Raw genomic sequence first — 24,574 nt, forward strand, 5'->3', positions numbered from 1 at the left:
AGGGAGGTGAAACACCTCAACAGTGGTGGACTTCAAGGCCTCCTTTTATCTGATATATTACTTTCAGAAATAACTGTTTCATGTTAGAAATACCTGTTGAGTGATGCTCAAAACCAACAGACCTTTTGTGTTCTTGTAACTACAGGGAAAAATCTCTAATTTTCAAGTCAAATGGGAGAACTAACAGGTTTTTCATATGAATGTTCAAGGACAATCTCAGTGCTATCTGAAACAGGATACTGTTAGCACTTAAAGAGGAAAATCTTAATTAAAAAATATTTAAGGCAAACTACTACTGTTACAAAAGTAGGTGCTTCTGCAGGGGATATTTACCTCCTTGAGCCTATAAAGGAACTTTTCTAGGATTACTGTAACAAATCTAGAAATATATGGAAGTATTTTCAGGAAAAAAATTCTGGTCTTGCTGAAAATGTAAACCCCAGTTCTGCATTACTGATACAATCAAAATCTTCATATCAAGCTGAAATATCATTAGGATATAAACACATTTGAAAAATACCTTAGGTTAAGTGGACATTTTTGAAGAAATTCCAATTTTTCCTTGCCCATTTTTCCTTACCATCTGCTTGCTCCCTTCCCAGCAGCTGACAACCTTCTAGTCTGAGTGATAGCAATGGGTAATCAAGTTCCTTTCAAGAACTACAGATCTGTCTGTCATGAAGTCTGCCTTGGTTAACAAGGCCTTTCTAGGTCTACATTTTTATAGAAGCTAAATACTCACCCAAAATAAATGACCTGACAGCAACACTTCCTTTCTTTGTTTGTTTTTTGTTTTGTTTTGGTTTGTTAGTTTTTTGCAATGAGTGTTTCCGAACACATCAGCCACTATTCCCTTCTGTGATGGGTTGGCTCTGGCTGGAGGCCAAGTGCCCACCTAAGCCACTCTATCATTCCCCTTCTCATCTGGATAGTGTAGAGAAAATAGAACAAAAGGCTTGTAAGGTCAGGGTAAGGACAGGGAGAGATCACTACCACCATGGGCAGAACAGACTTGACTAGTGGAAAAAATTAATTTAATTTATTACCAGTCAAATCAGAGTAGAATATTGAGAAACAAAACTAAATCTTAAACACCTTCCTCTCCATCCTTCCCAGGCTCAGTTTCACTCTCAATTTTCTCTATCCATTCCCCAGCAGCTTAGGAGGGCTGGGAAAGGAGGCCGCAATCAGTTCACCACATATTGTCTCTCTGTTCCTTCCTCCTCAGGGAGAGGACACTGACCCAGCATGGGGGACAGGAGACAGTCCTTCACAAACTTCCCCAGGGGCTGCAGCTCTTCACCACCTGCTCCAGTGTGGGTGTTTTCCATGGGGTGCAGTCCTCCAGGAACACACTGCTCCACTGTGGGTCCCCCACTGGCTCACAAGTCCTGCCAGGAGCCTTCTGGAGCCATGCTCCCACATGGGCTTCCCACAGGGTCACAGCTGCCTTTGGGCATCCCCCTGCTCCACCATGGGCACCTCCCTGGCCTGCAGGTCCATCTCTGCTCCACCATGGCCACCTCCCTGGCCTGCAGGTCCATCTCTGCTCCACCATGGCCACCTCCCTGGCCTGCAGGTCCATCTCTGCTCCACCATGGCCACCTCCCTGGCCTGCAGGTCCATCTCTGCTCCACCATGGCCACCTCCCTGGCCTGCAGGTCCATCTCTGCTCCACCATGGCCACCTCCCTGGCCTGCAGGTCCATCTCTGCTCCACCATGGCCACCTCCCTGGCCTGCAGGTCCATCTCTGCTCCACCATGGCCACCTCCCTGGCCTGCAGGTCCATCTCTGCTCCACCATGGCCACCTCCCTGGCCTGCAGGAGGACAGCCTGACTCACCAGGGTCTGCACCATGGTCTGCAGGGGAATCCCTGCTCTGGCACCTGGGGCAGCCTCCTTCACTGGCCCTGGTTCTGCAGAGCTGCTCCTCTCGTGTAACCTCTCTCCTCTCTCCAGCTACAGCTGCTGTCATGCAGTGTTAAATACATTATCCCAGCAGCACTGCCACCATCCCTGGTGGGCTCAGCCTTGGCCAGCAGTGGGTCTGTCTTGAAGCTGCCTGGCATTGGCTCTGTCAGACATGGGGGGAGCTCCTGGCAGATATCCCAGATCCACCCTTGTAGCACTAGGAAAACCTGACCACACAAACCCAATCCACACCCCCTCAACAGAATGTTGGCCATTCACACTGACAGTCTGTCACAGCAAAACTAATTCACCGATGATTTATTCATGCACTGAAGATTCTTCTGGGTCTTGAGAATAGCATGAAAACCAAGATCACCCTTTCTCCAGACCACACAAAAATTATCAGTAGCTCATTCACCTGATAGAGACTGAGACTTATCCTGGCTTAAAAATTTGATGGCTGACTTTGTTATGCCAGATTAACTTTCTCCAGTGGCACTGTCTGGAGAATAGCAAAGAATATTGACCCTGTTTCTTCTTTCAATAACCTAACAAGGGCAGAAAAATGGTCAGATCTCAAACTCAACTGTTACTACACCTAATTGCTTTTGACATTGATAGCATCTTATTTTCTTTTAACCATTTCACTCAAGACAAAACTGGCATTGCATCACAGAATTTCCAGATCTGTGCATTTATTTTGAGAAACAGGGCCTTAAATTTAGCCATAAAAACATATCTTGGCTTTATGTTGATTACTTACAATTACAGATTGACAACAAAATGTTAGTTTTCCCTCATTACCTTTTTAAACTCTTCCTGGCAGATATGTGTCGAATGTATCCAGCTAAAGCCTGAGTATGGTGAACACACAACCAGTTAAAAAAAGTAAATCTCTGGAGAGCTTGGATGCTCTACCAACACACTCTAAGATATATCAAGAAAAGCTTTTATTTGTTATCTTAATCCAGATGCTACTACTTCAGACTTGCAGTGGCACATAGCAATCTACTACTTATCTGTACACCATTGTGGAAATATAATCTACATTTGGCACAAAAAGCCCAAAACAAACAAAAAACCAAACAGCTGACAGCACGTGATTTGCACAAGACAATAATAGCAAATGGTTCAAAGAGATAATGCTTTCCTTAACCCATCTTTATAATATAGTGTTTTACCACTTGGGAAGCAAAAACAGGATGCACAGATATCTTCCCCTATATCAGATGACACCCAGCCACACATTTACCCCTACACTTAGCTCCAAATGTTCACAAGTAACTAAACAAAATTATTCCCATGTGTATTGTTTTATTGCACTAATATGCTGAAAGTAGAATACTAAATACTAACTAATTGGTAGATGTTGAACTGGTTTGTATTTTTATGTAGGAATCATTTATGGAGTTTTGTTTTGGATTTGCTTCTGGTTTGGGGTTTTTTGCACCTTTTTTTTTTTTTTTTTTTACGAAGTCTTATCACGTTGCTTTGCAGGCTTGTTCCGTGGTAGATTCTTTTACAAAGAAGGACAGGAAAGCAAAGAAATCAATGAATGCTGTCTCTGAAGTTCATCTTTGGTACCCAAGAGATAAAAACCAAAAGAGAACCTAAATATTTACTACGGAAAGCTTAAGAGTGGGAACTCAATTATTCCATTTTTGTTTAAATTACCAAAAACAGTAAATTATGCTCAAAGAATTCTTAATACTTCTGTTGAAGCCTCTATAGCATGACAGCTTAGAGCAAGTTTCTTGACAACACTGACTCACCTTAACTGGGACCCTCATGACAATCCTCTAGGATGTCAGAGGGACCTGCAGACACTACAGTGGCAATCCAGCAAACTTGTCAGCCCCACACAAATACAGAGCTCATGCAGGCCCTTGATGTCCCTCAGTGGAGTCTGCACAACCACATCCTGATGCCAGATCCCTTGATCTTAACACACCAGATACCTTCTCAAATGGTAGAACACGTAGGCTTTCAAACTCAGGCTCTGTGCCTCCCAGACCAAAGCTCCCACTTCAGCACTGCCAAGTTACTAATCTGCCTAACAAGTAATACTGCCAGATTACAACAAATCACACTCATCCAGACAATGCTGCAAGTATGTGCATAGCTGACTATATTTAGACCAGATTCACAGCCAGTGCCTGCTCAGTCCACTTTTTTCTCCTGCCTAAACCACCAGCAAAAGACAGTGCAGGTAGTCAAGCCACCTTTTCAAAAATGACACCTATCATAGGTAATACAGAATGCAATGGAAACAAACACCAAAATCAAAGTGAGAGTTCATCAAGAATTTTCACAGCCTCTGCAGTACCTTCCTATTTCACCTTATCCACTCCACTGGACCAAGCCTGTGGGAACACCAAATGCAGACTTTAGATGCAACAGAAAAAAAGCAGGAGACAACTTTTTTCCATGACTGATGCATTTTTTAAAGTGGAAGATAAAAGCAATCAATTGGCATTTATACTGAAACCAGAAATAATTTGATTTTTCTAGTTTAAAATTTAGTGCACCCAAATCAGTGCATCATGGCTATATCTCTTGATAAAAATGGGAAAAACTTTAGAAACCAACAGCAGCATTTAACACAGTGAAAAGCTCCAAAACAGCCACCCATTTTTCCTTTAGTTTTCAACAACCAACCACAGACGTAACTCCTGAACTATCTGAGCTATGTGAGATGAAACAAGTACACAAGCTTTCAGTCAGCAGTGATAGCCTGCTTTTCAGAGTGCTGCTTTGCAAACCAGGCACTGAGGTCATGTAAGTTGGATGTAGTCAATGAGCAGATCAGTAGTAGATGTGGGAATGTAACTCATTACTGAAGATTCCCCATTCAGCACTCCAGTTACTTTGGGCTGTTAAAAGACTTGAACTCAAAATCATTTACCATTAGGTCTCAAAGTCATATTCATGACCAGTTTTTCTTTTTCTTCAATTTTGCATATTGAAAAGATATGAACCAAGAAAGAACTTAAGCTGCCTGTTTTGACAGGCAAAGGAACATCCACACATTCCAACTGCACATCAGCACTACCTGGGTGTTTTCCACTGAGGACAATCACCAAGCTCAAGCAAAGCAGGAAAGCTACAACCACATGGCTGCCACTGAGTCTTGCAACCCAAAGGGTAGGAGCATGGATTGGGAAAGCAAGCATGGAGTGCAGAAGGACTCATCCTCTGTTCTTTTCCAACAAGCCCAGGCTTGAATGGCTGATGAAAATTCAAATGACTACAAGAGTCACAAAGACACCCAAGTGATCTACAGTACAGACCTTATCCACACAATTTAATTTCTTTTTGTGAAAGGCAGTGATGAGATGCCAGAAAATGAACAAAACCTACATTTGCAAAGGGAATGTGAAAAACAGAAGCAGGTGGTCAAGTAGCTAAGCTGGCAGAGCATTTGGATGGTGGCCGACTGGCCTGAATTCTGTCTTTAGTATGGTCACCAGTCTTCCACTACACACACAGCTGCACTACTTGAAAATTTAAATCATATTTGTGATAAGACAACAGAAAGCACTTTCAAACACATATTTAGGATTTCAGAAGTGAACTCTGTAAGAACAGACATGTAAAACACTCAACTACAAATTTATTCAATTACAAGTTTATTATGAAACATTTATTCTTTTCAATAAAAAGGCCATCAGACAAACACTACATGCATTCATCACACTTCTGCTGCACAGTTCACAATGATACAGACTCCACTCCTATCACCCTCTGCCACAGCCCTTTGTGATGACATTTTGAGCAGTACTGGTACATGTACTCATACGCACTTGCCGTGTTTTCTAGCTCAGAGTGCCTGTCAGCAGGCTGAAGGCTTGCTCTACACAGAAGCCTATTAAAATAAAAGAAAATGAAAGAAAAACAAATCCTGCAGTCAACCTTAGCTTAACGAAAAAATAAATCACACTCATCTCTTCCTACACTTCTGAACAAATACACACTCTTCATTTTATTTAATAAATAGTATTTTTTAGTACACAAGTTCTGCTATAGTCTGTATTTTACTGAGGTGAACTGAGGTGACACAATACAGGGACTGCTAGTGCATTGTACAGCAAACAAAGTATTTCTGTTAAAGCCAAGTGAGCATGTTATTTAATCAAGATAACTTTCAAGTGGTAAAACCATACTTACAAATTAATTCAAACTTGATTCCCAGCAGACACAGGACACTGACAGAATCCACTACCGTGGTGAAAAAAGCATGAACATCTCACAGATAAGATCTGCAGTGTCTAATTCTTTCAACATCTACCACTGTCTCTGCCATTTGTAGGTCACACAGTGACTGAATCCTCAAGTTGCAGCTGAATGCTGCCAATAGGCAAATTCACTAGCACCTCAGTGGCTAGAGCACATAATACAGGGAACAGCATTACCCCATGAGCTCTCCATTCAATTGCTTCTTTGGTCACAATTAAAAAGTATTGAGCCAAAAGTTTCCAAGCAGCCTTCAGGAAATGAGAAACTGTATATTTTCAGGAACAGTTTGTTCAGATAGCAGAGTCCTGAGCTAGAGGACGAGGATTTTTGATTAGCCCAAAGCTCATTAGCAACATTCAAGAATCTCTCAGTCGTTATCTAGCAAACTAAAACCCGCATGACCTACAAACTAAGATAAAGACAACTGGTTATAGAAAGCTCAGATCTGGGGTCCTTACCTAAAACCTAACATGATTCCATGAAAACTGAAGCGGAATCAAGCACTGCAAAATCTTGACATGGTCTTGTTTCTCAAGAGTACTTTAGTAAGATCCAGTTAGCACCAGAAGTAATCTTATGTACATTGTTTCCAAACCATAATCCCTGACAGTGCATCATCCAGAAACACTTCCCAGATCTCCTTCCCCCACTGTCTTTATTCTACAAGTTTTGCAGAAGACCTTAATTACAACCTCCCTATTGGAAAGGCAGGCAGCAGATCCCACAAAACAGGCCATCAGTGGAGCATAAAAAAGTTTCTTACAAACTCTCCCACACTTTCATATATTTTTCTGCTTTCACTAAAGTCATAACTCCTCCTTACTCTCTGTGCCTGACTACCAGCTTTTTCCTCTGTAAGATCTTTAGTAAACCCTGATAAATCCACATGGCAGTTCTGACCTCTCTGCCCCTGCCTGTCATCTCACTTGCACTCTGTCATCTCTCATCCAGTCTCTTCTGAATCCCAGAACCTTCAATTCTCTACAGGGTCTGCCAAGCCTAAATTTGTAGGTACATATGTCCAAGTCTCCCCTCATTTCCAATTGACACTGCTACAATAACCTGCATCCATATTAACCAAGAAAGCCCCTCCAAAAAATACAAATGAAATACAATACTTAACATAAGTCTTTACAGCAAGCACAGAAAACATATTTGAGAGAAGCACATGGGTAAATTAAGCAGGGGGGAAGGGTAGAAGTTCTGCTTCTAAGTCATTATTGTAGGAGATGTTAGAAGAGCCAAGTGCCAGAAAAGCCTGCCAAGTGCTATTCACCCACTCACACACGAGTGTATAATGCTGCCTTGAAGAGAGCTTGACACGAGATTACAAAGCAAATTCTGTGAAATTCTGCTCCGTTTCTAAGCTCGGGGAATTTGAGGTATTTAAGTCAGGTATGCTACACTGTTTGTGTGCTGTAACATGTTACACCAGCAGTGTCAGTGTTTCAGTGCTGTATCTGAGCCCCAGCATTCCTCTCAGCTCCCCAGGGCATACCACAGGCTGCAGGAATGCCTCATACATGCATTAAGTCAACATCCATACAGAACACAGTTTTCTTTCTGTACTAGAAAAGCTAGTACAAAATAGCTAATACTAGGGAAAAGTCAAAGTATTTTAGGGCTGAACCACACACTGATGAATTTCTGGAGCTAAAGTCCTCTAGAGAAGAGGAATGACTGCATCATGGAAATACCCAGTATCCAACCTTTGTAACTAAAAAGCAGCAAGGCCAAACCTGCCCGAACAGCTTTCCTATTAAATATAGATCTGAGGACACCAAGCTATTCCTTTCAAAACCACTTTCATATTTTATCATGAGGTTGTCTTTGTATCTAATTTTCCAGAAAGACACCACCCATTAAACACTTCCTTTTGCAAACTGGTAGCACAGATTTGTTTGAAAAAAAGAAAAAAGTAACATATACACAGATGTAAAGGCTAAGGGTTATCTAAACTGTCTTTGCAAAGTGCAATAGGAAAACCAATGCCTGATAATGACTATTTGCCCCTAAAATTTTAAAAGTATTTCAACAAATCAAGACTTCATGAGAAAAGTAAATATTGACATTTTCAGACAACTTACATATTTTAAGATCATGCTATAGCACTCTTTATAAACAGAACCCTGGATATGAGCCAAACAACAATTATCAGACATATGACAGCTCCTTTTTTCTCCTCCTCACCTCCCAGTTCATTGTGACAGGGCTGAACAGAAGGGACACACAAATTCAAAACCTTGTGTGACAACTGGTCAAAACCACACTTAATAATTGAAATATCACAAGCAAGGTGACTGACAATTTGAGAAAACTGAGAAAAAAAAAACCATACACAGTTATGCATTGCATTCCAGTTCCTATTCTTATAGATTTCTGTACATTAAACACACCCACTCCCAGAGGGTGTTTTAGATCTTAAAAATGCTTTGAACACAGTAAAAGTGAGTTCATAACTAGACTAATTTAGAAGGGGAGAAGACACCCAAGAAAATGCCTCCAGTATATTACATATGTGATGCCCCAGCTTTATAGGTACCATACCAGAAAACTTGTAAGGATGCTGTTTCATATTTAACAGACACTGAGAAGTCTGGTACCCTACAGATCATAGCCAAATCAAACAATTCCTCCTGTGCTGAAGGTTCTTGTTATGTTTCCAAAACTTATTTTGGTATAAAACAAACAATGCATAATTAGCCAAAGACTGTTCTCTCTAAGCACAAGTCAGTTTTCAGACCTAAAAAAACCTGACAGACAGAAGTGAGACAAATGAGCTCAGCCACAGGAGATAAAGGGGCAAAGGGAACATGTGGCAGTGCAGAATCCTAGGCATCAACCACTGATGGTTTCCAGAAGAGCTAACCCAGAGATAGCCTCAGCAAAGAAGAAATGGGACAAGACTAGTAGAGATAGCTGGAAGGATAAATTGCTAAGGCCTTTTCCTTGAATTTATTCCCCAATCTATGCTGAGAGAAGAGGCAATGGCAATGCTTAACAGCCATCATTTTGGAGCAGAAGCACTTTTCATTATTCTGAGGATATTCAAGTTCTCATAGCAACCACATTATTATATGTCATCATTATAAAATATTAAAATAAAAGTACTTGTAGCCACATTTGTATAATATCAAATAATTTAGCTTGAAACTTTTAAATACCAAATATTTTTATATCAGGCTGAAGTGTTCATTTTTTCTTTTGCTATTTTGATTTTGAAAGTACTTAATGCTTACCTGCCTAAGTCCTGAATGCAGCAGTAGGACAAAGACCTCTCATAATGATGTTAGAAGTATGACACCTGTGGTCATTTTATTTTACTGTGTTATTTACATCTCTCAGGACTCCTGATGTACATTTACCAGTTCTCAGTTCTGTCACTTTGTACCTTTTTCCATAAGTTTTGCTCCATGGCATAGTTTGACTCATGTTCTGATCTTGTGACACTCAAACTATCTTAGCAGCCTGCTAAGGGTTCACAAAAATCCAATCTCAACTTCATGTCCAAAATGTGTGCTTGGACAGTTCTATTTGGTGCAAGGAAGACAAAGTCTGATATTGCAAAAAGAGGTAATTGCTCATGAAGTAGCCTCCAGAATAAGAAAGCACTTACTGTGCTTGGCAGTAACTTAAAATGTGTAAGGATTTTATAAACAACTGTGGGTTTCATAAACAAAACTCACATGAATCAAGACCAAACAGCTGGATATGATGACATGCAGTTTATCTATCAGATATTTGTTCCTGCCCCATTAAAAGTGTCATATTCTTGATAGACCAACTAAATTACTCATTAGGCTGCAGCTTTGTTACACCTCATCAGATGTGCCTGCAGGCACATGCAGAGCACTGGGGTCCTGCCATTTCCCTTAATCCCTGCATCCTCCCTCACTTCCCCCTGCTGGCACACTTATTTTGGCAGAAAATCCAAGCCCAGCTAGAGGTGCTGATGCAGTGCAAATACCTCCCTGCCAAAAAAGTGATTAGTTTCCAGCCAGATCAGCTCTCTCAGTTGCTCATCACAGAAGCTGCTACAAAGGCATAGGGGGAAGCACACGGCCAGAGCTGGGTGAGCCCCAGAGCTGGTCCCCAGACAATCACATTCTGCTCAAAGTTTTACCACACACACACATATACTCAAGACAATATGCTATTCTGAATTTCCTGGATTACTTGAACATTTGGTAGTGTAGCTGTGCATATTCATATCCTGCACAAAACCTGCAATTTGTAGTCTGCAGAGCACTTTTAATGTTTTGCATAGGGTACATAAAAACATAAATGGTATTTTACAGAGGTCATTAACAAGCCAAACTTATGATGGCTCTGCAAACAATAAATCCACTTCATAGACTAACCAAAAGATCCTAATTTGCTATTTTAAGAGTCCATTCAGTCCATAAAGCTAAATAGGTTTATTCTAGACCTTTGCTTCTCTACCTCCTCATCAGTCCAGCCCCTTTCTACTCTGCCACTGTTCTGCTGGGGAACACAAAGAGGCAAAGCACACTGACAGAGACCACAGATCTCTATCAGCTGCACAATCACATTAGCATATCAATTATGATGCTGTTAACTGGCTGCTCAAAAAGAGAGCTAGAAGCAATATTTATCAATACAAACCCAAACATATCTTTGTGAGAATCATGATGAAAACCAATGCAATTTCTCTAATGTTGCAGCTGCACTTTTCCCATTTACTAGGTTACATTTTTCAGATTAGATTGGGAAAACAGGAACCAGCATAATTTGTGCCTAGTTAATAGATACACTTTATCTCAGCCATCTTTAAAACTGATTCTATTTAATATAACTATTAAATATACATTTTTAGAGGCACTGCTATACAAGCCCTAGCCAATTTGGCAGAACTGAGTCTTTGCAAAGTGAAACAAAGAAATACTTTCCTTTGCATGCAAGTACATTAAAGCACAACAAAAATTTCAGTCTTAAAGGCTTCCCCAGGAATTTTCCGAATGTAAACAAGCAAGAGCACACTTAAGCTTGAAGATACAGAAGCAATGGATTCAGTCCAACACTGAACAACAGAGAGGTAGCAACAGCAAGACAGACTCAACTCATCCTTCGTGCCACCAGGAAGCCAAGGCTTTGCATCAAGAGAACAAGTTTGATATTTATACTTCTTGAAGCACATTATAACTGCTCAGGCTGAGATAAAGCTATCATTCATATTTTTTAGAAAGTAAACCAATAAAACAATAGAATGTTTTTTAGAAGCAACCACTGACAAGAAGTGACACTGCAGGCAGCCATGGAGTAAGTGATTTCCATGTCACCGTGTCTGAGGCTGGAGAGTCTATTAGCTCAGATTCCTCTGAATATTGCTTACCATGTTATATTTGCAAACACTATCTTCAAAGAAGATTAAACTCTAAAACCAACAGCTGTCTCATATGCAAGAACAGCACACATATGCCTGGAAAAACACATAGTATTCTATGTTTATTTAATTAATTGGTGGAAAGAAACTGTCTTTGTATAATTAAATCATTATGAAAAGCCTAACTTGTCTGTTGTCTTTTTCACATACAAGTCTCTTGTCTTCATATTCAATCTGAAAAAAAAAAAAAACCCTAAATGATTGAATTGAGCTTTCCAGTAATGGAAACAACCAGAGAATCTGTAACTTGAAATGCTTACTATAATCATATTTCACCAAGACAAATAAAATGGCAAAATTGTGCAGACAAATACATGCACCCTTCCTTTACCTATTTAACCTGGCAAGGAATAGGAATAGGTCCATTTGTTCAACACAGCCAAGAACTCAGAACTACATCTGGCTCAATAAGAAAAAGCATTCTGTTCTTGTTACTCCAAATGGAAGAGAGGGTATTAATATCATTTTGGCTTGACTTGTAATCAGCTAGTAATTGTTTTTTTCTGATAGGGGTAGGTGGAATAATAGAGGTTAGGAACCTGGTAAAGAATTGACATGTGCTTCTTACACTGAAACAGAAGAACAGGGATCTTCTGTTTTCCACCTTAGGATTTCCTCTTTTTTTGTCCTAAGTTTTACAGACCAAAAAAAAAGGAAGGAAGCTGGGGGCAGGGGGTGAATGAAGAGGAATAGGGAAGAAACAGATAAGTTAAGAATGTTTAAGAAGTTTCCACTATTAACCATGAATAACAAAGCAGCTCTGCCAACTGTTGTCCATTAAATTGTTTCAAAAATACACACTTGTATTTCTTCTTTATCAGAATAAGAGAGGAAACAATCTTAAACACCAGAAGGAGCACTTCTAAATCCCATGCAAAGACACAAACTGCATGTCAAGCTCTGTATTCTCTCTGTACTAACAGGCCTAGTACAGATGTGAAGAGAAGAACCATGCAGCCTAGGAAAAGAGGCATATACCCTGAAGACAGAAAATATTATCACAACTTTTTTTCATTATCACATACCAAAAAAAAAAAAAAAAAAAATTAGCATGTACAACCTGTGGTACATCTCTATCCTGTTAGTTTCAAGCAGTGTACTTCACAGCTGCACCTGAAAGTCTGAGTGTGCTCCTCATAGTTGCACCTATGGATTCTGAGGTTCATAGTGTTGATGACATTTAAGTCACCCCATGCTCTATTTTCCTCCAAAAAATAAGACAGTGCACTTAAAACCCAACAGCCATCCTTATACTTTCTCAGAAAAAAAAAAAAAATAGTCTTTATTTTATGGGTAACATCACCTACAGAAGCATGAATGCTACTGCATGAAAGTACAACTACTGCACATTTACATAATCTATAAACTCCTGCTTGATCAAAAATCAAGCTGTTACCCATTAGGGTTGCTATAACAAAAACAATGAAATAACACAAATTTTGCAGTTAGCCAATGGAATAAAAAGAATCAGAAGTACTAGTGTGTCCTGTCCCAACATCAATATTCACCTCACTACACTACTCTGATGAAAAGTTAAAATAAGACTTTATGAAGTAATCATTTAATTTCTGCACTGTAACCTGTAACTTCAAAGAGTTGAAAAAGAATAAAACAATGTAGCAAATTACTTATGACAGTAAAAGAAAATGTCTTGCTCTAAAAAAGCCAAACAGAATTCCATAATTTCTACTACAGAGGAGCCCCTATTGTGCATTATAACCTCTTATCCACACTGTATGTAGATTCCCACTTACTCCATGAAAAGTATTCATGAAAAGGCATCAGTATACACTTTTATAGTTAAAGCATTTCTAAATAAAACTCAGAAACCATAAGTTCAGTACAAACAAAATTCAAATCAAGAAATCTCAAGCAACAGATTTCAAAGGGCACATTTCTTCTCTGCTGCAGAAAGGACTGAACAAGCACATGATTTAGCTAGTGACTGTATTAGATCAGCCACCACCTTCTTCCAGAGCCCTGAAAGCCCAAAAACACACATTTGAAATCCAGTAATGCAAAAAGCAAAACTGAAATCAATTTAAGTTATTCCTCAAACACTTTATGTGAGTCTTGCTAATTCACAACTCCATTTTCAGTTTTATTACCTCATTATACCTCATGATCATTTTATTACCTCATCTACTAGTGTGGTTTTCTACACAAATTATCAAGAAAACAAAATTCTTTGTATTAGAGACATGAATAAACACACCTTACTCACTTTGTAATAACTTCAGCAGTTACTACTAAAGTAAATAAATAATTGCATGTGAATCCAAAAAAATAAGTTGACTTGGTTCCTTAACTGGAGAAAGAAGAAAGATGCACTCAGCATCAGCAATAAGACCTTTGATTTTATGATACTGCAAAGTGAATTTTATCTTGCTTTCTTACTCAAAACAACAAAAAGGAGCATGCACAAACCATGACAGATTGCAAAACCCAAGCTTGTTTCTTTGTCCCTATGGCACAGGTGACTTTCAGAGCTGCAATGTTTGCAGCTCTCCTATTCATCTGTGAGCATCTGGAAGTTAGATCAGCATTATTTTTAAACAAAACATTTCAGGTGCCCAAAAATGCAAGGTTGACAAGTTATATCTTTAAACTATGTAACTGGGAAAATTCTGAGTAACCAGAAAAAGGCATTATGAAGAAAAACTGCAAGCAGCTCACTTGGGTCTCTTGTCATTTTAAAGATCTGAAAAACACATTCCTTTAAACACACAAATGCAAACTACTGGCCAATCATTGTGGCATCTCAGCATCTTTGGCTGCTTATCATGCACTGCTTCTCATAACAAGATGTGCTTTCAATAGTACAGTTCCTAAATTTCATGTCTCAAACCTGTCAAATAGGGTGCTTCCAATAGGCACATGAGAGAAAGGAAATTTGGGAGTCAGTGTGGCTGACAAACAGAATAAATAGCATGGAAGAGAAGTGCCATTCAGTAAAGACACATAAGCAGAAATCATCAGCTGACAAATACAGGATGGAGGAACGACTGTCTAGACAACCACATTCCGGAAAAGGATTTGAAGGATTGATTAGCAGCTCCCGACTGAACATGAGTCAGTGCAGTGCTACTGCAAAAGGAACAAATGTCACACCAGGAATGACAAGCAGACAAGACACATCACCTAAAGCACACACTAAGATTCTCATGCTTTATGTGATAAAGTTCCCCTGTCCAGTTCTGAACCTGGATCAATTGGTCATAGATAAAAACCTATTTACAAGGAAAGGATGAACTAACTGGAGCCATTTCTTACAAGGAAAACTCTTGCCAAGTCTTCATATATTCATAATGATACATTTAAGAGGAAAACTGGTCCAGTGCTAAACACTTAGTAGGTAGTGAGATTGCTAAGCCCTGGCTACAGAAGTTGTAGGTGCTCTGCTAACAGCATTTTAAAAAACATATGCAAATATACTACAGAAGTGACAGCTGGAGTTCACCTGGCCTTGAGAAAGCAGTACAGATTAAATCTCTCAAAACTCTTCCTAAACATTTTTCTGTGTTTCTATTCAGTAAAAAAAAAGTCAATCCCTGGTATATAATAGAGACATTTAAGACAAATTAAATGCATGTGACAAATAAGTAAAAAGAGACATTTCCCTCCAGGTTAGTCACCTGGCTTCCAAATGACTGGAAAGTGGATGATGGTCAACTCAAAGTCATTCTGTTCAGTTCCTCACAAACAGATTAGAAAATGAAGAAAAGCAAAACAAAAGGTTACTCAATGATGTACAGTTACATGGGGGGGAAAAAAATCCCACAGTAAAAAAAAAAAAAATTAAAAATTCGAGACTGAAAACAAAGCAAAACCTTTGCAAACCTTTCTGTGAAGAGCCAGGCTTTGACAGGTTATCATGTTTGTTCCCCTGTGCCTTCACAGAATCAACAAATTCAGCTAAAAAAACCAACATAAACAACACAACACAGCCTCACAAAACAAAAGAAATGAAGCAACACATTTCCCAGGGGTGCAAACTGTCTGCTCAAAGTGCCTTGTCTCAGTTGCTTAATACAGTCAAGTGTCACAAATGATCCAAACAGTCAAATGCTCTCCTTGGGATTTTCCCCAGTCTCAAAACTCAAATTACAGAGAACTTTATAGACCAAAACCTACACAGTGAATTACACTCAGAAATTAGCTGGGAACTATGGAACATCACAGAAAACATTGTACCAGGCTGCAAACATGAAGCCCATTTTTATTCTGAAGTTTCCTTTCTGGGGTGCAGGTTAGGGAAGCAAAGACATGAGTCAATGGCAGACACTCTTGCAGCAGTGCAAAAAGCTGCTGAGATCTGCATGGTAAGAGTCCAGTAACCAATTATAGCTTCCTTGACAGAGAAGTTAGTGACTGTCTCATGCTGCCTGAGTGTGCAGAAGCAATCACAGATTACACTATCCTGTTAGATATAAAATAAAATGAAAGTTTAAAAAAAAATTAAAAAAAAAAATCATTCTCCTTTGCCACAGGGAGAACACATTCTCACCTTCATGGCTTATGTCATTTAATTCACCATTGTCCCATCACCTTTTTGATAAATCCAGCCCAGCTAGTAGCCTAGCTACAATGAAAGAGGAAGAAAGAGTGACATCAGTACACAGCTAAACATGAAATAACCTCTGCCTTCAGAGTTTTTTCCCAGTAGCTCCAGATGTGTAGTGAATAAGAAAAATTTTGTCTATGAAGGGCACTATACAACATGTTAATGAGCCAGCCAGCTCTGAGCAGTCTTTAGGAGATAGTGAAGACACTCAAAACATTGCAAACCCATAAGGAAGTCTACAGATTTTTGGAGCCAGTTTTAAAATTCTAAATTTTAAAACCTTGATTTAGCTTTATATCAAGAAAATTTCACCACTTAATTTGTTTAACCTAAGACCAGACTTATGACCAAAAATTACTTATAAATCATCTTCCAACTGCCCCTTAGCTAAATGAACCAACAAATGCATAACATTTTGCCTTGCCTCTACTCTAAATAGTTATTTAGACAGCTTAATAGAAGTTTTGGATATAGCTCATTATTATTGGCAATATTAGTCTAAGACAAAAATACAAAGTGAATTCCACATAGTAATGTGAGGCATTCATGGAGAGGAATGGAGGAAATAAGGCTTGATTGAAAGCTTTATTTATACTGTTTGAAGAGGCACACAAGAAAAGCTAATGAAGTGTTTATGTTTAACAAAACACAATATACCATGCTATTGACAGAGATACTGTTCAGCTGAGCTAAACAAAACAAGTTCATTTGCAGTAAAGTTAGCTTGCAGTCAGAACAGGCACTGCAGCATGGAGATAAGGATATCTTTGCTATCTTTCAACAGGACTGCTACCAAGACTAGTTTGGCTGCAACTCCAAACAGGACACAAGCCAATTGATTTGGCTTTTGTCTACGTGCAAGTCAATACTGCTCCTGTGATCAGCTAATAGGCCCCTGTCTTGTTTCCTCCTATGAACCTCAACTTACAGTACAAAGTCATTTGAACCATACACTTCTCCATCTATAAACTAGAAGATGCCCAAATTTCATGCCCTGCTCAGAAAGGCATATTTATGGTTTAACACACTAAAAATATCAACCACTATTTCAGCTTGGCAGAGTTAAACTGGTATATTTTGCTGTGCAGAATGACTTCAGCATCTGGAATACCATTGTGCTTATAAATTAGGTGATACATTCAGCAATTGTTTTTCATTATTCTCCTTAATTAATCCTTCTACCTTAATCCAAAAAATGCCTTCAGAGAACTCCTGAGAAATTTTGTGCTCAGTAAATTGCCTCCTTTGCAGAGAGCATAACTGCAGCCTTACAGATCCAGGTAAATCAAAGAAATCAGATGATATGGCAATATGCAGATATGGTGAGACAAAAAGAAGAAACAGATATCCTGAATATAGAGGAAGAAACAGAACTTGACCCAACTCCAAACAGCAGCTAGACAGTAATAATGTAACCCCTGATTTATTCATTACAGCTAAAAATTCCAGTATGTACCAATTAATAAGTCACTTTTCAAAGCTACACTTACTGGTTTGCTGCCTGCAAGCATCCAAAGCTATGCAGTCTTAAATTGCTCATTTTTAACAAAGGGTTTGATTATTGTTCTAAACAATATTGGCCATTGGTTGAACTCTTGGAGGTCTTTTCTGACCTAAATGAATCTGTGATTCTCTAGGGTTCTGAATTCACATAGATCAGCATACAGTATTTATGTAAGTCAACTCCATTTGACATCTACCAGATTTAAACTTGTTAACAGAAAGAAAAAAAAAAAAAAAAAAAAAAAAAAATCTTATCTCTCCTACAGCTTCATCAGCATACTTTGTGCTCAACTCTCCACATAATTGACCACAGGATCCTTCATACAGTGCCATCACTGGTTTGACACCACAGCTGAAGGTGTGATTCAGAGCACATGCAATTTCACAGTGAAATATACAAGCTTAACCTTCTGTTCTGAAGATAGATATCAAAACCCAGACAAAGCAAGTTCTCAATACCAGAAATATACCAGTGTTTATTTCACTTTTAGCATCCTGAAGGATAATACAACATAACTGACAAACTCGATAGCCTTGGAAATAAAACCCCACAGCTGTAGTACAAAAGATGGCACATAAAAGTTTAGTAGTGTTGTCCTTATAGCAGCATGAATGCCTACCACAAAATGAGCTAGCAGTGTGTCTGCCTACTAGTAAATGAACTCAGAGTTAAGCAACATGCTCAAGGAAAAAAAAAAAAAAAAAAAAAATCAACCAGCTATTATCAATAGCTAGCAGGCAGAAGTTAAAATATTTGTAGAAAAGACTGACTTGTATTAGCTACCCCTCAAAGTGGGATCAGTCAGGCTGTGCAAGTGAGCAACAGCCACCTGCTTACCAGCAAGCCTTCAGTGCAACCAGGTGGCTGTTGTCTGGTTATTCATCCATTTTGGCATCACAGCAGAAATGTGCAGCACACAGCATGTGCTGCAGAATTCAGACTGAAAATGCAGATGAGATCTGAAATTGATGCAAGTCCTGAGCTCTTTGTATAAAGAGCTTGGTACAAGTAATCGAGATTCTCAAAGGGGTTTCCTAAGGAACCCATTTTACCAGAGCAGATAAACACACAAGAATTAAAATAGCTGTTTGGAAATGTAATAATCCTATCAGTAAAAAAGAAAACACATAAACTGGTCTGTGAAGCAAAATGCAAGTCCGATTGATGAAGCTCACTTTATATAAAGTTTAAATAATTATACAGCAAGATACAACCCTTTCTCCTGCCTCCCCCCCTACAGCTAAGTAGTACAATAGCTTACAGGGTAATTGGGTGTGAAGATTCTGCAGACAGCACTCATCATGCAGGTGAGTGAGCACACAGCATAAAAAGCAGTCCAAGAGAAAAATTAAATTACTTTAGGTTAGTATTTCAACATTTTGCAATAGTCATATTGAGCTATAATATCATTGCCATCCTAGGGTTACAGAGAAACCAATTTGAACAGTGGCTTTTTGTTACTATCTTGAATAGCCTTTCAAAGCCAAATAACAGAAAACCAGTAAATTAATTTAAATAAGAATCCGCATCGTTTTGGTGACTATTATATTTGCACAAATAAAGACAATCTTTGTAGTGGACCACATTTTCTGGTTGATCCAAAGGAAGGTCTCTATTGAGAAACTGCTACTGTATCTTCATAGCAGGAGTAAGATTTCAGTGCTCTGGTAAGCAAGGTGGAGGTGAAGAGCAATTCACCTCTAATTACCTGGAAAGGATTATTAAAGGTAGAAAAGCTCACTTAAGGGACATCTCTTAATTGTTTAGCAACGATGGGATAGTAATTCAAATAGGGGGAACAGTGTTTATCTGCTTGTTTTCAGTATGAGAAAGATAGTGATGTTTAGCTCATATATCGGGGTGGGGAGGGGAGGAAGTGCTTGAGTTGTGAAATAGCACAATAGAACACTAGGATCAAAAATAAAAATAAAGAACAAATAGACGGGGAGGAGGGCTGCAGCCTGAAATACTTGACTGCTAATATCCAGCATGCCATTCCAGGGAGTCCCAGAGCGGTTTTTAAGCCTCTTGTCCATCCTCGTAAAGAAAGGCGGGTGGCAGGACTGATCAATATCTTGTAACCCAGCTGTGACCCTGACGAATAAAGAAGTCAAGGAAAAAAAAAATCCCATCGATGATCTGTGTAATTTAGCATTCGGAAGACGGCAACATCTGGGCTCAACTCCAGATGGGACGGAGCGGCCCCGCGCTCCCGGCTGGCCACAGCGCGGCTATGCACACACACAAAGGAGGGCTCCGCGCTCCTCCCGCTTTGCTCCAATACGCTCAAACGCGATGTAAACACACGGAGAGCTGCCTACTTCGCCGGCAGGTCCGTCCGACAGCTCAGCGACACCGTGTCCGAGGGGGCTATTGTCCGGGACGAGCGCCGGCGCTCACCGGGTGTTGGCGTAGGCGGTGCCAAGAAAAATAAAATCACTGCGAGTCTCTCCGACCGCTCCGCTAGTCAAACCCGCGGGCTCCAGACCCTGCACCGGGCAGGGGAACAAACAGGCAGCGCGGCTCCCACAAGCGACACTTTGTCTGGTTTCCAGCGAAGCAGCGACAAAACCCCCGACGCGCGAACAATGCCCGCGGCCCCGCTGCCGCTCCTTGCCGGGCCGCCGGCGGACACCGGCTCCCACCGGGTCGCCGCTCCCAGCGATGTTTTTAGGCTGCTTTGTTCCCCGTGAAACGCCAGCCTTTTCACCCAGCGCAGGGAGAACCGAGCGCCCGCCTCGGAGGTTGGGGACCGGCCCCTGCCCCATCCCCAGTCAGCGGCGGGAGACGCCGGAGCCGCGCTCGGGCATCAGCCGCCCTTTGTTGTGCCCCCGGGGAAGGGGGGCACCCTGACGGGTCCTCGGCCCCCACCGCAGCCCCAAGCGCAGGGCGCTGCCCTCGCTCCAGCGGGAGCGGCAGCAGCGCCCCGCGGGGCGAGTCCGCTCTGCCCGGGATGCGCTCCCCGCCGGAGCGCCGCTGCTGCCCCCGCGCTGCCCCGCTCGCCTTCTGTCTCACTCACCCACGCCGTACTTCTCGTGCTCCGTGGGTATCCACATGCTCGCGGCGTGCGAGCCCCCGTTCCCCCGCCAGCCCCTCCGCCGGGAGCGGCGGTGGGCGGCAAGCGCGTCCGCTGCCCGGGGCTCCCGCCGCGCTCAGCCGCGGCTTCCCGGCCCCGGCGGCGAAGGCATTGTTCGGGCGGGCGGACCGACTGAGGCGCGCTCGCCGCCAGCCACTTATATTCCCCGTCCCGCTGCACGCCGGGGAACGTAGTGCCTCGATGCGGCCGCGCCCCTCGCCGCCCGCGGCCGCCGCGGAGACTACGAGCCCCGTCCGGCCCCGCGCTCCCGGCGGGCGGAGCGGGGCGGAGCGCGGCTCCCGGGGCCGCCCCCGCCGGGGCGGGCGGAGCGGCGGCGGCGGCGGCATGGCCGCGTCCCGCGGGGCTGCGGGAGCGCCGGCGCGGGGAGGTGAGTGCGCTGCGGGAGCCGTGCGGTCTCACACCGCGCTGCCCCGCTCCCCTCCGTGCCGCCATCCCGGCTGGGACGGCGGGACCGGGCCGCCGCGGCCGTCCCTGGCATGGGGAGCGGCGGACACGTGTCGGGCAGCCGGGAGCGCCGGGGCCGGCGCGGTGAGGCTCCTTGTTCCCCGTCGGAGCGGGGTTCGGAGAGCCGCGGACAGCCCCGCTCCCTGCTCCCGCTGGTTACAGGGGAGAGCGAGTCGTTCTGGTCCTAGAGATGCCAGTGCTTCCACGTTTGGCACACGGAACTGTGGGGACGGGGAGAGTTTCCAGCAGCGGGTCGAGGTGGAGAGCGAGTTGATGCCGGCAGCGCGCAGAGCGGTGGGACGTGGAGCTGATGGTCCGGGGGCATTTTGGCTTCTCCCATAAATCCGTTTGTCAGCACACACATACACAGAGATAGCGCAAAGCCAGCGGTGCACAGCGAGGAGCTCAAATGGACCGTGGGGAATTACTGCAGGGATAAGCCAGATGCCGTAAGCAGCAAGAACAGCAGGGCTTGTGTCTTTGTCGAGAAGTCTGTATGTCTGCACCGTTCTGGAAGGAGCTTAGCTACAGCTCACCGTAGATAAACTGCAAGAAATCCTCAAGCTGCACGGGTCCTTTTAGGAGAAACCTGGGTGTTTTGAGGCAGGAGCAACAGCCTGGGCGATATCTTGTGGTCCTGTGGAAAGGCGCTGACAGGAAACGGGAGAAAACCAATGACAATGATGCTGCTTTGCAGGCCTTACAAGTTGTCTCTAAAACCAGTATGTCTGGTTTTAGAAAAGTGTTCTCCAATTAAATTATTTTTCTGAAGTGGTATCTAGAGGTTTTATGGGCTTAGTTGATTTGATCTGAATGAGAAAAATAGTTTAATGTTTTCACAGTTAAGAGAAGAGAGTAGCTTTCAGTTCAGCTTTTCAGTAGCTTTTGACTTCTGCTGTCAAGTCATTAATAGTGTGAAAGACACAATGAAAGGAAGTCATGTGCGAGCAGGCAGTTTCAAACATAGAGTAAGAGCACTTTTATTCTGTGTTTGGGCCTTTGATAGTGAGTGGTTTTTTTAAGTGATATTTGTGTTGTTTGTCTAGTATGTGCCCTTATTCTATTCATACAAGTAATATCGATTTATGCTGGTAGTTAAAGCCATACTCTTGTTTCGTTTCTGTGTTGTGGTATCATGGCATGGACCTCATGCATGGAAAGCCAGACCCTTTTAGAGCATTTCCACACTGGCGTAGTTGCACCCGGAGGCAAGCTGTGCTGTTTTAACTATTGGAAAGAACATGTGGCTGAGTCTGCACAGCTCTTCTGTGTATACATGGGTCTGTGGACTACTAGAGATGATTAGGTTACCCTAAGTTTTTTTCAGATAATTCTTGTAAAAACATTGGCACCAGTTCAAAGAAAAAATGGAAATTTTTTGAGGAAAATGGAAATTCAGAAACCTATGCTGTTTTTCTTTTACTGAGCACAAACACTCATTGAAATGACTAGTGGACTTTGTCTTTGCTCCCAGACTCACTTTGCATCCCCTGGCAGATCATTTGGAGTCTTTAGGTAATGAAATACATGAAAATCACTGTTGCAAATCAAAATAATAGGTGTCAGGCTAAATTAAATTTTATGTCAGCCTATAGATTTCCATGTACATCCAGGTGCTTCATCTCCCCATAAGACAGGTCTGTCAGCATGCTGACTGGGATTCATAAAATTTTGCCCCAGCCTTGCAACTGCTGCCTCTCATGTTAACCATGACTGACTTCAGCATTGATATTCTTCCCTTGAACAAAGGCAAGAGTGCCCAATAGCTCTAACAGCCTTTTCAAAATTATTTGTTTAGAACACAGTTACTTAGAATTTTTAAGAATATTCAGTTTACTGTGGAAAACAAAAGTTTGACTGGTCTTGTACATGTCTGCTTTTTTTGTTCTACCTAGAGGATACTCCAGTGAATGCTGGTTTATTCCTGATGGTACAGCTATTACTTCTTTTGCTCAACTCTTAAGTTCTGTTAAGGATGCTATTAGAGCTGCTCATTGCCATGGACTCTGGTATGCAGAGTTTTCTCTTTCCTGGTCACTGAAAGGCAGTCCCATGTACACTCAGACCCTAAAGATTTCTCCATATGGGTTAAGGGGTGCCTTCCTCTTTAGATTTGCAAGCACTCCCATGTTCACAGACTGCTTTATGTGGATTCCTAAGTCTGTTTAAGTCCATTTCTGGACCTTGAGCTGCTTACCTAGCCACTGGCTCAGAATAAGGGTGGGGAATGGACAAGTGTTTTTTAAATTATGTCCCCAGGTTATCAGTAACTCCTAAGAGCTGCATTGTAGTGACATAGTCCTTCACATTTGCTACTCCAAGCTGCATTAGAGGGTGCAGTGCTGTGGGACACCTTAGGCAATGCTCATGTGTGCATCAGGGTAGTCCTGCTGAAGGACTGATTAAAGGGATTCCCCAGCAGCAACCCCTGAGAGAGAAAGGGAAACCTCTTATTCCCTTTTTGATTTCCTTCCCTGGGAGAGCCAGGCAGTGAGGGAAATGGCAATGGCAGCAATATATATGGCTGTGCCCTGCCTTTAAGCCAGTTCTCAAGATGTGGAGGGTAAAGGAGGATGGTACTTTTGAGTTCCATTTGGGGTGGCAAAGACTGATCAGGGCTGAAGTGCACTAGTGAAAACACTGTAGGCACCCTCACTGTCTGATTCAGAAGGACAGATGCATTTGTGGATCCCTTGAAGATTACCATGTCCTGTAAAGCTCTCTGCTGCCAGCTTGGTGGTGGCTGTCAAAATGGATACACGCATTGGCCCTCGTCTCACATTTACCTCGCAGTCAAGGATCCCTCAAATATTAGAATGATGTCCTGGTTTGTTGGCTGGACTTTGTCTCCAGGCACCCACTGTGCCCACAGCTAGACCCTGGGCTTCCTGCATATCCTCTGACTGAGACCTTGCATCTTCCCAGACACAGATCTTCTACTCACTGACTACTGCAGTTTGTACATTGCTACCAAATTACACATAGGTACACTGCAGTCCCTCCAATTGCTGGTTCCTGGAGCTGCAGCATCTTCTGCTGACACTTAGACTTTGCAGCAGTATCACACACAGAACAGAGGGTGAATTACACAAAACAGTAGTTAAGTAAGAAGTAGCTAAGTAAGATTTAGTACAAAGAAGGAAAAGAGGTGATCAGGGTTTGGTCAGAGAAGCTTGCCCATTGTTTAAATACAACTTGCCCTTCTTCACTCCCCATCTCCATTGCCTACTGCTTGCCCTCCTGTCCCTTCCCTTTCTCTGTCCCCTCTGCTAAATTCCTCATAAAGTACACAAAATCCCACTATCACCTTCTGATCCCATCCACAAACATCCTCAAAAATACCATAGTACATATGATAATCACACGTTTCCCCTTTCATATCAGTGACAAAAGTTCATTTGACCCTGTTCAAG

At 42.0% G+C, this 24,574-nt stretch overlaps 2 protein-coding genes across 4 annotated transcripts in view; one reads left to right on the plus strand and one right to left on the minus strand.

The window, feature by feature from the left end:
• The window catches only part of DOCK4 (dedicator of cytokinesis 4), a 212,068-nt gene extending 191,216 nt beyond the window's left edge, over window positions 1–20,852 (minus strand). For all 3 annotated transcript variants that reach the window (XM_056513947.1, XM_056513938.1, XM_056513928.1), the window contains exon 1: window positions 20,640–20,852. In XM_056513947.1, the coding sequence (XP_056369922.1) occupies window positions 20,640–20,676 (37 nt within the window). In that variant the 5' untranslated portion in view covers window positions 20,677–20,852. The remainder of the gene's footprint in view (window positions 1–20,639) is intronic.
• A 141-nt stretch (window positions 20,853–20,993) lies between these two features.
• The window catches only part of ZNF277 (zinc finger protein 277), a 40,992-nt gene continuing 37,411 nt past the window's right edge, over window positions 20,994–24,574 (plus strand). The window contains exon 1 of the mRNA XM_056513974.1: window positions 20,994–21,084. Coding sequence (XP_056369949.1) covers window positions 21,042–21,084 — 43 coding nt within the window. The 5' untranslated portion in view covers window positions 20,994–21,041. The remainder of the gene's footprint in view (window positions 21,085–24,574) is intronic.

This window comes from Oenanthe melanoleuca, chromosome 1A (genome assembly GCF_029582105.1).
Source record: "Oenanthe melanoleuca isolate GR-GAL-2019-014 chromosome 1A, OMel1.0, whole genome shotgun sequence".
Classification (NCBI taxonomy): Eukaryota; Metazoa; Chordata; class Aves; order Passeriformes; family Muscicapidae; genus Oenanthe; species Oenanthe melanoleuca.